The sequence below is a fragment of the Myodes glareolus genome, chromosome 3 (genome assembly GCF_982192425.1).
Source record: "Myodes glareolus chromosome 3, mMyoGla1.1, whole genome shotgun sequence".
NCBI classification, from domain to species: Eukaryota; Metazoa; Chordata; class Mammalia; order Rodentia; family Cricetidae; genus Myodes; species Myodes glareolus.
The window spans coordinates 93,909,301-93,927,474 of NC_142028.1; the positions used below are offsets into that span (position 1 = coordinate 93,909,301).

At 44.8% G+C, this 18,174-nt stretch overlaps 1 protein-coding gene and 1 long non-coding RNA gene across 7 annotated transcripts in view; one reads left to right on the forward strand and one right to left on the reverse strand.

Moving 5' to 3' along the window:
- The window catches only part of Nfia (nuclear factor I A), a 347,196-nt gene extending 335,230 nt beyond the window's left edge, over positions 1–11,966 (reverse strand). For 2 of the 5 annotated variants that reach the window (XM_087904823.1, XM_087904824.1), the window contains exons 1-2: positions 6,547–6,906; positions 971–1,502 (exon numbers count right to left, since the gene is read on the reverse strand). In XM_087904823.1, the coding sequence (XP_087760949.1) occupies positions 971–1,502; positions 6,547–6,573 (559 nt within the window). In that variant the 5' untranslated portion in view covers positions 6,574–6,906. Of the gene's footprint in view, positions 1–970; positions 1,503–6,546; positions 6,907–11,457; positions 11,527–11,825 lie in introns of those variants that run through there. The other 3 variants (XM_087904820.1, XM_087904822.1, XM_087904821.1) reach the window with 3 other exon arrangements.
- Positions 5,501–18,174, forward strand: part of LOC125412393 (uncharacterized) — a 116,846-nt gene continuing 104,172 nt past the window's right edge. The window contains exon 1 of one of the 2 annotated variants that reach the window (XR_015737556.1): positions 5,501–6,092. This is a non-coding gene — a long non-coding RNA (uncharacterized LOC125412393). Of the gene's footprint in view, positions 6,093–6,479; positions 6,551–18,174 lie in introns of those variants that run through there. The other variant, XR_015737555.1, reaches the window with a different exon arrangement.

Genomic DNA, 18,174 nt, shown 5'->3' on the forward strand with positions numbered 1-18,174 from the left:
TTCCCCAACTTTCTTTCTCCCATCTGGCTTAAGTAACTGCCATGAAGGCAATCTAGCAAGACTGATATGTACATATAAAAAGTCAACAAGTTACACAAGACCTGAGCTTTCACGTAACACAATGAGCCTTTGTCTAAAACAAGACGAAAGGAACAAAGTAAAGCTGCATTATTCCAGCCAGCCCTCAACAGTTGATTCCTGAACGTTCTTCCAAATTCTGAAGCACACTCGGCTAAGACAGGTCTCAAAATCAATAGTGAATCTCATGCAAATCGAAATAGGTCGGTGGATTGATCGCCAATAGCCATTTCCCAATGCATTTCACACGGGCTAGGCAAGCCGGGCACGTTTAATGTGACCTGCTTAGAGTCTGGTTGATTGGTTTCCTTCAGCTATTTGAAATGACGCAGAGAATTCCCACATAAGAAGCTGCTAAGCTTGGATATCAATGTGATTATCTTTCTCTCATAAATGCCCGGTATTTTCATAGTAACCTTACCTCCAGCTTCTTAATTGGCAAGGGGGTGCAAGAGGCCTCAAAAGTTTAAAAACAGTCCCAACAGAGGAGCAGCAAACAACAAACAAAACACATTTTTAACAAGGCCACAATCCAGCTTAAAATCTTTTCTTTATAACGAGGGTTGTCATGAGGCTTCTCTTACCATGAGTTGGGGAAAAGAAGGTGACTACACCTTCTCACCCCCGGAATTACTGAGACTTCTGAGAGCATTACTTACCATATGTGACCTGAGTGGGAATTCTCTGAGAGCTTTGCTTTTTTTACCTGAATGAGGGTGGCACCTCAGACAGGGGTAGCAAATTGTCCTGACTCTGGTTTACCTCTGAAAGCTCACTGGCCCGATGCCCTAGGTTGGCCCTACAGGGAGGTCAGGAATGGTTCGGCATTCCCAGAGATCATCAGAAGGGGCACACAGAAGAAAGCAGAAGGAGGTCTTTCCATTGCACTTACCTGCTGCGTGCACAAAGTATGCCAAATATAAGTCGAGTTCCTTAACAGAAACCCCTATGTGATGGGGCTGGACACAGAGCCCTGGATTCGAGCACTGCGGGGACTTTACAAGACGCTCGCCATCAGTACTTTCCAGCGGAATACCTTTGAACAGGATCACCATGACGAGGTCCAACCTCCACACTTTGTCTGCCTGGCGGAGGCAGTCAATTCTCCGCATCTTGCCTTTCTGGTCTGGGTTGGAAAGGACACAGCATGGAGGTTTTTTCCCTGTAACTGTAAGAACAAAATCCTCTCGGTATTCGGGTCGGATATCTTTCCGTAACTTGGCCAGGAGTCGGGAAGCCCACTTCTGCTTGACTTCGGGCTTCTCACTGAGCAGTTCATCCTTCACGGCCCTCTCCTCTTCTTTCGACATGCGCTTCTCATGTTTTTTGAAGTATTTCCGCTTTCGGGCCTGCAGGTTGAACCATGTGTAGGCGAAGGCGCGGACATGGGGCAGAAGTGCTTCGATGAAAGGATGAAACTCATCCTGGGCAAAGGAATAAAGACAAAAGTACAAATATGACCCACACGAAAGAAGACAACTTGCCTCTGGGAGTTGCCCTAAAGAAATCCTTCATTTCGCATGAAATCTGGTCCAAGTATTATATTTCCTTTAAAACCATATTAAAGGCCCTAAGGGCAACCAAGGGGAAGGGGAACATACTCTCAGTACCATTGCATATGATCTGAAAGGAGAAAATTTCTAAGAATTGTTCAAGGTTTTGGTACATTCTACCGTGCGGCCTACTTCCCAAACCCTTCGCATAGCAAGCACAGTTGATCTAAGCGCTAATAACAATATATACTCTTAACCCTAGTTCCAGGAGGCCATATCTAATTCTGTCCCAGCCTTGACCTCACTGTCTGTAGTGTAGCCAGGTCCCAGCGGCCAGATTGGCAAATTCTGAGCACTCAGGTGCCAGTCAATGTTTATGGAAGTCTAGGAGCAAGACCCATCTCTACCGTCAAAGAAAACAAAGGCTTTCCCTCTAGAGAGCCCCTGTAGACTCTCATCGGCCTCTCATGGATTTTGGGAATATCTTAATTACTCTTCTAAATATTATAGTTACCGATAATTTACCAAGAAAATAGAAAATGTGTCAGATCTTCATAGGAAAGAAAGGAAGAGCTAGTACTCATTTGGCTAAAATAAAAGACCTAGGCCTAAAAAATCAGGACGAACTATGGGAAGAGAACAAAAAAGGAGTGTGGGGGGGCACGCCAAACAAAGCAGAGCTCCATGCCCAGAGAAAACAGGGTGCCCCACCGTGACAGCACTCCAGTAACTGAACACGCTCACAGGCTGGTAGGCCTGGGCTAGGAAGACCCTCAAAAGCAACCAGCCCTATAAAATACATCATCTCATTTTTAAAAATAATATTTCAGCTGTTTTCCCCATCAGCAAGCAGGAGATTCAGGGGAAACCTTCACAGATTCCTTTTTAAAAGTCAGATAATTTGAAGAGAAAATTGAATTTAAAGTATTTGAATTTTTCTTCCTGGTTTACTTTTTAAAAATATGCGATTCTTATGTGAACGTTGTTTAGAAATCTTAAGTATAAAAATTTTTAAAAAGTTAAAAAGTAACATTCACAAATACCTCAGAGAGGCCATTCAACTCCTGATTAACTAGGCCACACCGATTTTATATAACGGCCTTCTGCCACAATGATAAATTATTTACTTTCAAATAAATAAAGATAAAAAACTAGAGGAATATTTGGTGACTTTTTATGGAAATTTAGAGTGGACAAATATAAACATATTCCTTTTTAACATTTTTATAACAACCTAAACATATATATTCTTGAGATATGAGAAACTACAATATGAAAAATAGCATTACTACTAAAGAAATTATTATAATTTTAAACATCCAAATGTATACTAAAGGTAATATATTTTAATAGCCAAATCTGTTCAAGTTTTTTTACAAATTTTAATTAACCATGTAAACATTATATACAGCAGGATTCTTTAAATTAACAGTATAATAATATAATGTATATTTAATTGTTATAAAATTGAGCTTTTCTCTCTTTCTGCACAAATTTTAGACTCCGTGGCTCAAGTTCAGTTTTAAAAGTTGCTCTTTTTCAAAAAAAAGGAATGAAAAAAAGAAGCGGTACGCTTTGGTTAACATGTGTGCATTCTTCGAGTCGGGGAAAAAGAGTGATATACAAGAATGATATTATTCTTTACCATAAACCATTAGCATTTTAAAACTGTATAATGTTTAAGAATCTTTATTCCTTTGGAAGAAAACTCAGGGGGCAAGTCGCAGTTTATCCGCTAAGGTACATGCCAAACCACAAAGCATTTAAACATTACTAAATTCTGAGCTCATCCTTGAAATGTTCTGAAATACATAAATGCTCTGCACTTCGTATTGACTGACATCCAGATGTGTACAGGACATCCTAGAGACTAAGGCGGTGGCATCATGGAAAGAGTCTCTGAAGTCGACCTGAAACTACACAGTGAGCCTTCTCCAAAGGGAGGCGTTCATTTCAAAGACTCAGCTCCATTTTACAAGGCAAGGCAAATCCCTCCAAACAAACTGTATCTGTGCTAAGACATTACTTTATTAATGATAATAAACACATGAAATAAACATTCTAACGTGGTAATTTTTTATGTCCAAAGATACTCCTAAAATGCTTCTTAAAAACTAAAAACTGCATCCTTTCACACTCAGAAGCACTGCATTCACCTGCCAACCAAATGCCCATAGGTCTCTTCACAAAATATCTGAAAATAAGGTCCACTAGCCATCATGGACCATCTACATCCCCCAGTTCTGCATCACAAGTATTTACGATGCATTATTCCCCAAAGGTTTCTAGAATGTGAGTAAAAGTACACAATATTTTATATAGCTTTACTCAAATGACAACCATACTTAGCCAATGTATTGATAGAAATAGCCCCCAAAGCAGCCAAACTTAAAAAAAAAAATCCAAAGAAATATCCAAAGAAAGCAAACATGTTTCGGGGGTGAAGGGATGTTCTCATAAGTCATGCTGCTGAACAAAACACCATAAACTGTGTGCTATTTCAAAAATATTAAGGAGCAAACAAGTCATATTTTACATAAATAGTTGATGAGACTGTTACAACTCACCAATAAAAATAAACCTGTGGACCAGCTTCAAAGCCGCATTGCTTTGAATCGGCATCTAAAATGTGGATCTGTTGAAAGCAGGCCAAGTTGAAGAGCCACAGAATAGTGGTGGTGCTGGAAACTAGGGGTTTTTCCCCCCAAAGCTTTACTCATAAATTTCTGCTGACCTGTCAGAATTTCGGCAGGTACACGAGTTGATTATGATATGCCCATCCTCAATCAAAAGAAGAGGCCTGGCATTCTCAAAGTAAAGCCCTTTCAAAGTGCACACAGCAAACTGAGTTTACTCTTACAGTTAGAGTACATTTATCACCATGCGGACTGGATCTTTTTATTTTTTTTTTAAATGAGCAATAAACGACCTAAGTTTTTCTTTCTGAAACTGGCTCTAACGTGTTATAAATATTCCAGAAAGTTAAATAAATTGTAAATCAACTTTTAAAGACCCTCTCATAAAACAAGTGAGCCTTTATTCCCTGTTTATTGTACACTTTCTTCCCAAACTGCTACAGCAAATAAGCGTTTCTCTTAGTGGTGTGGAGGCCTAGTGAATGCATCAATCAATGCTGCCAAGTGTGTAGGAGGGGAAAAGGGGAAGAAAAAAACTTTCTGAACGTGATAATAACTCAAGAGAAGCCAACTTTGCTAAATACCTGACTATGCCCGGGGCCTGCGTAGAGACACAGGTATGCTTCAGAAAGGCACAGCCCCAGACCAGAACTTTATCTTTTCAAATCTCACTCAAGAGACACCGTTGTGTCCATCAGGGTCGTTCTTGCTATTGCAGTCTGCTGGCATTATCCACAAGTTCTATGTGCTGCAAACTTTTGCCAATTGGAATTTCAGCCTTCGAATCTCAGCACTTTCACTGCAGACTATAATTCATTCAAATTATCTTACACTTTGCATCTTATCCATATGCAATTGTGAACCTTGCCAGAAGTGGTTGGAGAAGTTTCATTCCATAATTCCACAAGTTACTAAAATAGTAACTTTGGAAGTGTGTGTGTGGTGGGGGGACTTTTACAATAACTAAAACAACTGCTATCCATTATTAATGTGAGGCCTAAATCCCAAACAGACCATCTCCACATAAAAGATGCATTTAAGAGTCTTCTGAGATCAAATGGCCAGTGTTATTACTGTTAGATACTGCAGTAAGAAGGGAAGTCATGTGGGAAATAAATCCAGAATCTAGAGGAGAGAGGAAAAGCTACTGATACTTTTAGTCTTCCAAAGTATTCCCGGTAAACCGTTAGCTCCAGCTCATTTAAGGCACAGTGGTAGCAGGGTTTGGAGGGAGTCATGAATAAACCTTGTGCTCGAAGCCTATAACTTCATGTAGGTGATTACTGGTCAGACTGCAATGTTTTAAAGCAATATAAAGACTCGTGCTTAAGAAGAAAAATTAGCGCAAATCACTCTGACTTTGTGCCTTTTAGTCAGAGAAAATAAATAATATATTCAAACGGGACCAGATCCGGAGCCGCAAAATAGCAATGTTTCCTTGCCGGTGGTGCAGAAGAGACCGGTAGGAATAGGCTGGGAGGCTCGAGAAAGAGGGGCGGAGGGGCTCCAAGCCCCACGCTGCGAGTGGGGTTGCAGGGAAAGTTGCCGGGTCCTGCGTGCTGAGGCTCCTGGGCCGTGCACTGGCGGCGGCAGCAGGGCAGCCGACTCGGGTCCCGGCCACCGCTCCACCTCGGGCCGGAGCCCCACTCCACCCGCAGCGGCCCAGCCCGGCCCGACCCGCGGCCTCGGCAGCTCTCTGGCCTGCGCGGCGTGGGCACGCCCGACCCCGAAACTTTCGCCGAGGGCCGCGGGCGGGAGGCGAGGACGCAAGGTCCTGGGCCGGCGCGGGGCGTGCGACCACACAGCCCACGGGCGAGGACTCGCACCGCTCGCCGCGTCCGAGGGGCGCTGCCCGGCCCGGCCCGCAAGCTGGCACAAAACAAAAGTAAGAGTTCGGGGCGTCGGCGGGGGGCGCGGTGGCGCGGGAGGACGCGGGCAGACAGGGCGCCCCGGTACAGCCGGCGTGCGGGGCTTGCGGGACTCCGCCGCCCCTCCCCGGCGCGGAGGAACCGCGGGCACCGCGCTCCGCGCCGCAGACGCCGAGTCCAGATTGCAGCGTGTCAGGGGCTGCAGCCGCGGACACACGTGCGGGGCGCCCGCAAGCCCAGGCGCTCCGCAGTCCAGCGCCCCGATATTAATTAACGCATTAATAAGAGGGCGCCATTAGCCATGTGCCCACACAAATGGCCGAGCAGGAGGAATGCACCCGCATGGAAACAAAGTTACTTTCTTAAAGCTGCAGCCCCCCCCCCCGCACACGCGCGCGCACACACAGAAACACGCGCAGACACGGCTCCCTCCGAGACACACGGCCGCCCCGCGCCCCCGCAGCTGCTTACCTGGGTGAGACAGAGCGGAGAATACATAACTGCCGGGCGGCGGGGGGTGCGTGCACGTCTGTGTGCGGGCTGGAGGTGTGCGTGAGTGTGGGTGCGAGAGGGAGAGAGAGGAGGAGAGAGCTAGGAGAGGGGGGAGGAAAAAAAAATCAAGCCTGCTTCTTGCGTTCACATTTCCAACTCGGCTCAACTGCAGCAGCCAGCGCTCTTGCCGCTCCACGCGCTGAACTTTAACCCCGCCTAGAGTTTCCCTACACTCCACTATACTGTCTACTGTACGCGGGCGTTAAAGGCATAGCGCACCCTTTCCCGCTCCCGCGCCGGCCGGCCGGGTGCCCGCGAGCTGCCCGCGCGCCCGCCTGCGCCGCGTTCTGCACCGCACCGCTCGGCCGCCGCCCGCTCGCGCCGCCGCGGGGGGGTTGGTGGGGGGGGAGACTGGGTGGGGGAGGGGCGGCTGCGGCGCTGACACCGGTCCCCAGCCTGCGCGGCTGCCCGCCCGCCGCTTGCTCCGCGCTCGCTGCCTCCCGCGGCCCCCGCCCCCGCCCCGCTCGGCGCGGTCCCGGGAACGCGGCGCGGAGCGGTTTTCAGCGTGTCCTCCGGACGGCTATAGGCTGCCACAGGATGTGCTTAAGCAAACAAAACTACTTTTCCTCCTCCCCATCCCCCCACTCGCGCCGCAGCCCTCCGCGGACGTCGGTGGAGGATTGGGGCAACTTTGCCAGGGCGCCCCGTACCCCCGTGGGCCGCTGGGTGGGCTCCCTAGAAGCCTCAGAGAAGGGCGCGCGGTACATTTGCATGTATGCAAATTTCCTCTAAAAAAAAATCAGACCTTCTAGGTAACTTTTCCCCCCTTCCTCTAAAATGCGGTAAAGCTCAAAGCACTGTAATCTCTCCTGCGAAGCTTTCTGTGGGAATAGTGTCTACGGCGGAGGTAATTATGCACAAAAGCCTGCTAACTTTGTGCAGCCACGGCCCTATAGCAGTCACTATCCGGGTGCTGGGGAATATAGTAAGATCACCCCAAAGACACCCCAGATTGCGGGGGATGGGGATCTGGAGAAAGGAAGGCGGAGAGTCAGGAGCGGCCGCTCTTCTCTTCTAGAAGTCGGAGCTGGTGGGTTTGAATACAAACGCCCCCAAAAAGTTCTGTCACGTCAGAAACAACAGTGGTTTGTTGAGCTGGGACATCTTTCTGTGTGTGGAGAAGGAAACTGTGAAAGGGTTGTCCCCTTAGGAAAGGGATATGTTTGTATTCCCGAATGGGAGCCCAGAACTGGACATGGGTTAACGTACGAGTTTGCGTTCCCCAGACCCCTCTAGAAGGGTGAGTTTTGCGGATCCCCAATCTCCCACACACACACCGGTAATATTTCTGAAAATGGAAAAAGGCTTCCTGCAATTATTTTAGGTTTGCTAAAGTATTGTTTTGGCGCGCGGGAGGGGGGGCGGTTTTAGGGTTTGGCACGTTGCCAACAAGCCTGCTCTTCCAGCTTTTTTCTCTTTCTTTCTTTTTTTTTTTTAAACTTCATATTTTCTCTCTAGACTCTTTTCTCCTGGAGGGAAAAAAAATCGTATACCTGTCTCCTCCAGACTCTCCTTTTCTCCTCTTCTCCTTCCTGAAGTTTTGCAGCCTTCTATATTTCCCAACCCTTCTCAGAAATCCTCAGATCCCGACACTGGCACCCAGGTCAGGGATCTGCTCCCTGGTGGAGGTGACAAGGCTGGAGTCTGCAGGCAGCCCACGGAACAGAAGGGTGACTGATGGAGTATTGGGCACTTTTCATTCACATTTTTTTTTTTTGGAAGGGGCAAGAATGCTACCAGAGAAGGCCAGCTAAAACGTTCTGCAGCAGCCTGCATCTCTAAAGTTGTATTTGTTCTCTAGTCCGGTTGGGGCTATAGTATTTGCTCCAGTACTCAAGAATCCATTCTTTCCCACCCACTCCCTGCTCTTGCATGTTCTTGGAAACCTGTCCCATTACTTATTAAGGATTGAAGGAAAAATAATAACTTCAGCCTTTAGTTAGGACGTCCATTTCGCCAAACTAAGCAACTGCCTTTCCTTGGTTCCTCATGTCTTTCAGTAAGGAAGAAATGTCCTCCAAGCTAAGAGGAGTTAGAAAAACATTCCTGGCCACGAAACCCTTTGCTGGGATCTATAACTTCAAGACTCTCCAAGTTTCCTCGACAGAAGTTTCTGGCTGAGGGACCCAACATGTAACTGAGGCACAGTGACAAGTTATTGCCCCGTGTGTGCTCGGGGGAATCTCTCTTCCAAAGCGGATTTATTATTTTTATTAGTATAAAGATACACTTCACATCTGTCTGTTTTCTTACTTTTGATTCTCAAGGGGAATTTAAAAAAAAATAGCTGGCTTCCGCCATGCCTTTTTTTTTTTTTAAATTGGGGAAAGTAATTGAATGCTGATATTTCCACTTTAGAAACTTCTATTGTTGCAGCAGTGGATGTGCCTGCGATTTCCAGCATTCTGCGGTTAGCAATATTATCTTAAGTAACTTTTGGCGCCCTTCGTAAGACTTTTGGATATGGGACGATTGTTTGCGCCCTCTAGGCAAGGGCTGGATCCAAGTTCAGCACCAAAGCCCTCCACATCCGCTCCTGCTTTCCCTCCTATCTGTGCCAGCTCCCGCTCCCTCCCCCGCTCCGGAGGAGGGTGGAAGGCGGGGGAACACTACAAAGCCCAGTTCCAACTACAGCCTTTACAAACTAAACTGAGAAAAAATACTGTAGAAGAGTTACAGTTACAGAATGGCTTCTGGTAACTTTCTCTCCAACAGGCATAAATTTAAACACACAAAGAAACAGATGTTCCCGAGCCGACAGACAGGGTAAAAAGCATGTCTAACTTTCTCCCCTCTTCTAGGTTGCAAAAGTAAATCCTTGTCTAGAGTTCACAAAGATACTAAGGGAGGGGGAGGAAGGAAGGACAGGGAAAGAGGGGGGAGGGAGGGGAGGGGCAAAGAGAAGGGAAAAGAGAGTGTAGGAAACACAGGTGATGTATGAAAACTGGTTTATTGCAATCATATAAATGACCCATTGTTAGGAAGGGTAAACCCCTTATTGGAAACATTACTCCAGTCATTTATTTTGCAAGTGGTAGGAGGCTGCCTTGAAACTGGATTGTCTTTGCAAAAAGGAGGTTCCTGCCTTGCTCTCTGCTATCCATATTCTCCCTGGCACAGAGCCCAGCCTTGCATTTACTGTTTTATTTGCAGAAACGTTACCTTGCCAGCTTTAGTGAAATCCTCTTAGATGTATAAATTACGTCAATAAAGTTTCACTTCTACATACATCCGAAATACCTCTTGTTTCTAGTCTACTTAATTGGGAAATTGTATTAATGTGATTTAGATTTTAATGCCCAACATAATGAAGACGGGACTGGGATTCCTACGTGACAATACCATTTGCTCTATAGTTAGTACCAAGACTAGCTCTACTAACTAGCATTTCCCAGCATCTCCTTCACTAGTTTCTGACTTGCTGGTAACTCCTGTGCAGACTTCTCTAGCTTGCATATAATCCCCAGTTGAATCATGTTGCTGAATTGAGGATCCAAGTGAACTGTCACATCAACTTTCCAAACCAAGTTTGACCACAAGGCCCAAGGCCTAGGGAAATAGTTGGATGAGTATTAAATTCACATTTTAAAAAAAGTAAGGAGTCCATATTATTTTCCACTCATTCCCTACAGAATTAGGAGGTAGTTGATATATTTGAGTCAGAGGCCGCAGGTTACATATCCAAGACAAACTAAGGTAGTTGATTTCCACCTTACAGATGACAAGAGGCCAGACAGCAGCTAATGGGGACAGTGGGTTATCTGCCACACATGTACCTCCAGTAAAGTTGTTGTGAACTTGGTGGCTCTTAAAATGCTCTTTGCTACCGACCATCATTTGAAACAGTAGAATTCAAGAAAATCTACTCCCTTCCTCCTTTTCAATCTATAGAGCAGCTGTCTTTCCACCAATGAAGCGTCCTCTCCCTTTGATATGCCAAAGACTCTCAAAGAACCAGTGAGAAGCTTTGTAATACTCAGTGATTCCCCAAATTGAGGCATATTTCTCAAAGAAGTTAAACCTCTCCTTCTACAAGTTACCAACTTCCCTGAGTATTAGAAACAACAGCCAATGCAAGGTTAAATAGCACTCTAGCAGAGTTTTCCAAAAGAGCAAAGTTAAAAGGCACACAGGATTCATGCAAAAATCCCCCAAACAGCTTTTTTTCTCCTTTAAACTCAAAAAAAAATCTTTCCTATTGTGATTGCTAAATCCGGAAGCACTGGTATCTTTGACAGCTTGAACTACAAACACACCATCCCCTTCAGAACTGCAGAGAACTTCAGATCTCCTTTGCCCCGCCCCCTAAGGCTATTCCGAGCCATTGTACACCCAAGCTTTCTCATGATTGGATAGAGCTTCTGTCAATCTCATATGTTGTCTCATTGATTAGAGGATCGAATCGTCAATTATTCTCGGGTCCAGACAGTTCTTTTCGGGTTAGGTTGACTGCAGAGGCCAGACGTCTTTAACAGAGCAGAGCACGTACAGGATCTCCCCCTCCCCCCTCCCCCTTTTCTGGAACCGAGCAAGCGCTAGGAGGAAAAAAATCTGTTAAGCTCAGCAATTTTTTCAAATCCTGGAAAAAAAAAAAAGAAAGAAAGAAAAAGAAACCCGGTCTCTCTGCTACACATAATACAAACGCCATCCACAAAGCTGTATCTTTAAAAGAAAACCATCACAATAGACATTTACCCAGCAATCACTTAAGTGCATATTCGAGCTAGAGAAATTTTAAAGTCTTAGCCATTAAGCATAACCATTCTACCGTTGTTTATATAACCCATATAGTATAAATGTAAAATAGAAAGTTTAAGATGTACCACGTACCATTGCAATGTAAAAAGAGTACGTGAGAAACTTTAAAATGCTCAGACGAATTGCTTCATAGCTTGTCCCCTGTTTTTTGTATTAAAAAAAATAGCCAAATAAACTTGGAACCGTTGAAAACCCGGAAGAGATTTTTTTAAAGCTGCTGGCCAATTGCAGGCTTCTTGGATATTTTTTTAAACTCCAAATCAAAAGGCTTCTGCCACTGCAGAACACTCTCTCTCTCTCTCTCTCTCTCTCTCTCTCTCTCTCTCTCTCTCTCTCTCTCTCTCCCCTCTCTCTCTCTTTCTCTCTCTCACACACAATCTCTCCGTCTCTCGCAGTCTCTCTCTTTCTCTCTCTCCTCTCTGAAAGCGATCCAATCTAACCCGGGCTGGCTGCTTCTCAGATTCTCTCTGGATTTGCTTGGTGTGCTTGTAAGAGACTTTGCAGAAGTTGCGATCCTTTCGGCAGCCCCTCTCGCCTTTCCCTACCCCCTTGTTTATTTCCGCAATCGCTGCAATTTGCATAGTAACCACGCACGAGGCGGAGGGGCCGGAGGGGGCAGGGACAGGCTCGGGCCTCCCCTCCTCCCGCTCGGCGCAGTCTCCTCCTCCCCCACAGCGCGTGGCCAATGGGAGCCCTGGCCTTCAGCGCAAGCTCGGGTCGGGGCTCTTAGCTGCAGGACGGTCCCTGGCTCTGTAGGCCCGGCTCCTGGGATCCGGCTTTTGGCGCAGGGGAAGTTTTCCTGTTTGCGGAGCTCGCAGCAGGCTTTTGGAGATGAGAAGATTATGGAACGTTTACCCACAGTCATGCCGGTTTTGCATGTTTTAATCACGTCTGCACACCTGCTTTCTTGGTTTCTTTTTCCAGAGCCTCTCGTGAGTTATTAGATAAGTTCATGAATGGTTAGTGAGAGACTTAACCTTTATTTGCACTGATGTAGACGGGGAGTTAAAGATCCTCTCTGGTCCATTAAATCAAGGCGGAGCAAAATGTCAGAGAACTTCAGTTTGATAAGGCTTTCGTCCTGGGTTTAGAACAGGAGAGTGGCCCTGCTCTCTCTAGATGACTGAATACAGAGCTAGGTGGGCTCCACCAAGAATGCAGTTTCTTTAAAGCATTGATGCTTTAACAACATTCTAGTTGGATTGACACACTCCTGATTTATCAATATTCATGCAAAACTCTGGATACAAAGCCTAAAGCAATCCCTCCCCTTCTTACCCCCAAAAAATGAGCTGAAGGAGTGGCGACTGGGGGAGGGGCATTAACGGGGTAAGAACTCCTCCTTCCCTTGACCTTCTTATTTCCCTAACCCAGACTCTTTATGACCATGTCATCTGAATATTTCGCTGTCAAACTTGTTTTTTTGTATTTGTTTTAAGCATCAAAATACCCTTTGGTGCAGAGCATTAAAAGGAGTATCTCTTTAAATGGAAACAAACCATCACTACTAGGCTTGCAGTTTTGGTGACTGTTATTGTTGTTGTTATTTTTTAATATGTTTGCTTTGTGTCCCTTAAGAAATTTAGGATATTTTGCGAAATAAATGAATTACTGGAAATTGTGTACTTAGCTCAACTGATTAAAAAAAAAATGTTATCAGGCCAAGACAACTGACAAACAAAGAAACATCCTGGTCCCCTGATTTCCATAACTGTCCTTGGTGAAAAGAGCTAATCGATTAGTAAGACCCTTTACAGCTAAAATAATGGCTCGAGGAGTCTCACATTTTATTTTGAATTATAAGTTTTGCTTCAGTAGTACACTTAGCAACTAGTCAGCTGATACAACTTTGCTGGGAGGGATCTTACTGTGTCTGTCCTTGGTATTAGACAAGCTTTGGCTGTTCTGGCTTGCTGTTCACAGACTAGGATAAGCTTTTACTCTTCACAGCCTGTGGCATTTAATTCAATCCTTGTCTACCCAGCATCCACTTCTGCTTGACGTACCTACTCTCACCCAGAAAGAAACTAAATAGAATGGGATAGGTAATACTGATGTTGATGGTGACGATAAAGAACAGTGTGAGTAATAAAAACATCCTAGGCCTCCTTCAGCTGGTCCCAGGCTCTGTTGCCTTCAGACAGTTCTAATACCACCTATAAAAAAGGACACTGACCTGTTGTGAGAATGAAAAACCATTTTGGCAAGGATCAAGAACCTCAGGTAAGACCAGGAGATTCCCACTGCACTGCCATGGTCTGAAAAACCCACACTGCCGAGCAAGCCAGACCTGATTAGTAGTTGGCAGCAGTAGGTTTTCTCTGTAGTAGCTGTCGTTCATTATCCTGATTTAATGTGGTAGGTCGATGCCATTACTAAAGTGATCTTGTGTGTGTCCCATATTCAACAGCATACTGTGCATTTCAGAGGTCATCTTAGGTTCTAATATTGGTCATAGCATGTGACTTTATACAAACTGTTTGGCCTCTGAAAGCATTAGCTTCTTCATTTGGAAGATGAGAAACATTTATGTAGTGTGTGTAAATTGGCTTCATCACAGTGAGCCATGTTCTAAGCACATTGATATGACAGTATGATATATATGTATGTATGCCTACACATATATACATACTTACATGTAACCATATTGACCAAGTCTACATGACTATGCCAGTAGAGTCATGAGCGCTGGGAAAGAGCTGATGACATTTGTGGTGAACCAAACGTATACATTTGTCAGGCAAGGGGAAAACAGGTCATCCCTCTCCAGGTAATGTATAAAAGGGACTGATGGTGGCTAATTAGGTTGTATTTGACTTGCTTTATAGTCACTGGAGGACAAGGTACAGCATCAGGCTAAGACAAGATCGTAGAGAGGCTCATGAGCAATTTTAGCTTCATTTGAAAGATTGGGAAGTCATCAAAGGTATTTAGCAAAAGAAAGAAAAGAAATGAAATAAAATTTGCTGATGAGGAAACTCACTTTAGTAAAGAAGCTAGAGAGAGAGAGAGAGAGAGAGAGAGAGAGAGAGAGAGAGAGAGAACAAGCATGCACTTTGTGGCTGGAGAAGGTGAAGACCTGAGCTATAGCTCAGCTGCAAACCATGAGAAGAAGGTTCCATAGAGGATGGGGTTAGGTTTAGATATGGAGTGTTCTGCTAAGTTCCCCCAGTGATGCTATTTTAGAAGGTTCTTGATGGAGATGAGGCCTAGATTTAGGGAAACAAATTACTGGAGGGGTATTCTTGTGGCTATGTCTTACCCTAGACTCCTCTTTTTCTGTGCCCTGGGCATCATGAGGTGAGTAGCTTCTTCCTGGTACCCCCCCATCCTCAGTCCCACTCTTACCACCCCAAACCCCTCCCAGTCCTCAGCCCTGCCCTGGAATGTTGGTCATTAACTTCTGCTTTATCGCAGGCTCAGAATCAGAACCCAGGCCCGTGGGATGAAAGCTCAGAAACTATGAACCAAAATAAATTACATTTTAAAGTCGTTCTCTCTGGTGTTTTGGGTCACAGTCAGAGAAAGCTAACACAGTGGTACAGAGATAAGAAAGGAGAGACCACTGATAACAGTTTTCAAGGCATTTGATCAATGGGTACAATTCAGAAATAAAGCTTTTCCAGACATTGTTTGGTGTCCAAGTGCCCACTTATAAAAGTAGAGGAGGCTATCTCTGCTCACAAATGACACTTCAATCATGCCCTTCCACCTAATAATTGGTTAAATAATAGAAAAATGACACCAGTAATAGATAGTACTCATATATTTAGTGTTTATACCTGATTGGTTTGTCCTAAATCTTGAATTTGCATCCAAGTAATTCTGTTCCACCACATCAAAAAGCAGGTGCTCATCAAGACGGTGGCTCGGAGTTGCTAACCTCATTGTGAGCCTGAGGTTCCACGGAGTTTGGCTTGACGCCTTGAAAATAGTCAGCTCTTCCAGGAATTCTGCTTGGTTGACCCAGATAGAACCCGAATCTTCTCGCAAGACATTGACATAGAAACTAGAACACCAGAGCCTGACAGAATTCGAGATGCAATTCAAAATTGCAGTACGTTTTGATAATCAGTTCTCTGTGATTGTGAACAAGATGGAGCGTTGAAACAAAAATGTATGTTTCTGTTTTCTCAATTTCCCTGTGTAGGTCCTAGATCGACCGATGAATTTTCAAAGCAAGCTAATTACCATGGGCATTCACTAGATGAAGATAATAAATGATAACTTTTATAAGCAAAATTAAATATAGGAATTGATAAGTCCCCTACATAAGTAAGTTTGGACACATATTTTCCCTTCTCCATCCCCCTCTGTCTTGTTGTCTTGTATATATAGGTGAACAGTTTAGAGTCTGGAGTTGGTACTTACCACCTCTCCTCTTGGGGAGTTGGTATGTGACTTGTGATTGAGTTTTCAATGACAATTCTTACATCACTTGTTTAAAGGAAATTTTCCTTGATATGGCCCTTCTCAAAGGCAAAAGAGAGGCCTTAACTTCAAGCAGAAGGCCTAGGACAACGCCCAGGAGGCAAGAGATCAGCAAGATGGAAGGATGTGAATCTCCAAATGACTTGGTGTGACAGGGCCACTTTTTCAATGCAGGTTCTATTTAAGCCTCGGTGCATTGACATTACTGATGTACTAATAACCAGTAGTAACAAAATATGAAAATTCCTTTTCCTTACTATCTCTTAGAAACCCCGCTGGCTTTCCCCAACTTAGTATTTAATATTGAATGTTATTGTCTACCTTCTTTTTCAGATTCTCCTTTTGTTCATTCTCTCCCTCTTGCTTTCTCATCCTTACCACAAGCAATGCATTGTTTTTCTTCTCTTTTTATTTTCTTTTATCGCTTCTGTGTGTGTGTGTGTGTGTGTGTGAGCACGCGTGCACGTGCACACGCACACATGTGCGTGCACATTCCATCTTGCCCAGAAGTTCCTGGTGTTCTTCTCCCTATTCCATTCCTTTTCAACAGCTAACTTAATGCTCCTTCTCACTCTTGTCAGGCAGAATTGATCAAAAGCTCCTTTACTCTCCACCGTCTTACACTCATCTAAAGCTCTATATGCTAAATAGCAGTTATTTATATATACTGAAGAGATGAACACTCATCTTGTATATGTCTCTGCAACGTGCCCATAGCCAACCCTTAATAGATAGCTGTAAGTGTGTGGGTAAATACAGAAAGGGGCTACCTTTTCCAGCCTCAATACTCTGGTCGTAAACAAAAGCAGGTGTGTGCTGTTGCTAGAGAGGGTATTGTCGTAAGGTAGAGTTGTGACATGAGGAGAGGCTCTGAATGTGCCATTCACAGGATACCATGCTGGTCACCTTTACCCTTCTTGCTGAATAAGTGCCATTCTCACGACATAGATGAGAACACTAAGGCGTATCAAACTGTGGGGAGATAATCGAGCACCCATATATTTAGTCAGTGGATAGAAGAGCCAGTTCACTTAGAATTTTTCTTCAAAGCTCTGGTCTGTGATGTCGCCTTTAGGAAGGAATAGGGACTTCGAATTTCTTAAAGTATCATTTTTGTGGGTACAGCCTGTAATCATGACCAAAAGCAAACACGTGGTCCCCTCCTTCTCGTCTTGGACACAACACAACAAGTACAAGAGACTGAACAGAGAGTCATCTAAATGAGCTGCCGGGCTCACCAGGGAGGAGAGAACAGAAAGGGACCTCACGAGAATCCAGCCACCACATTCTACGGATGACCAAACCGAAGCTGGCAGAGCTAAGGAGCTGGCAGCACAGCTGGTAGAGAATCAGCCCCTATCCCAGTGCCAGGGTTATTACATCATGCAGAGGCTGCTCTGCAGGAACAGGGAAGGAGCACATGACCCTGCCTACTACCAAAGTCCGAAAGAAGCCCGGGGATAGAGACAGACTGTTGACCCTGATGGAAGATAGAAAACCATGTATTGTTGGAACAGAGTCCAGGCGAGAACTTAGAGTTGTACTACGTGGGTAGACACTAAAGGATAATTTTCAGGACACTAAAGGAGAGTGAAGGCAAGAGCCTGAGATGAGAATGTTCTGTTGAGAGATACGGACTCTGCTCTCTTCCATTGGTGACTTTGGACAGGTCAATTTCTTTGGCAAGGCCCTCTGGCTTCCTCCTCTGTGAAACAAAAATATCATCAGCCTTACTTTCTTCCTAAGATTTGAGGAGGACTCAGTGAAATCATGAGTGAGAAGCTGGAAAACAAAAACAAATCCCGAGATTCGGCTCCGTGGGGCCCTGGACTACCAAGAGCTGTTAGTCTCTAGAGGCCTCTGAGAGCAAAGAACAATGCTACTTAGTCATGTTCATCTCGCCTACATTTTCTAGATTCTAGAATCAGGTGTATAACACACGCACGCACATACACAATAAAAATAAGTGAAAATAAGACAATATCTAAAGTCCATGTAATGAGAGCTTTATTAAGGCAGATTTAAAATTTTTGACTTTGAAGGCTGGGGAGACGACTCAATAGGTTGCATGCACAAGGACCTGAGTTTGAATCTCCATCACCAAAATGGTGGTTGTGGACTTATGTGACTATAACCCCAGCACTGGAGGTATGGGGGAGTGGCAAGTATATTCTGGGAGCTCCCTGGCCAGCCAGCCTAGCTGATATCCTCCTCTGCCCTTTGCATTTGCACACCTGCACACACATCTACACACACACACACACATACACACACACACACACACAGAGAGAGAGAGAGAGAGAGAGAGAGAGAGAGAGAGAGAGAGAGGGGAGACACATGAGAATGATTTTTGCCTTG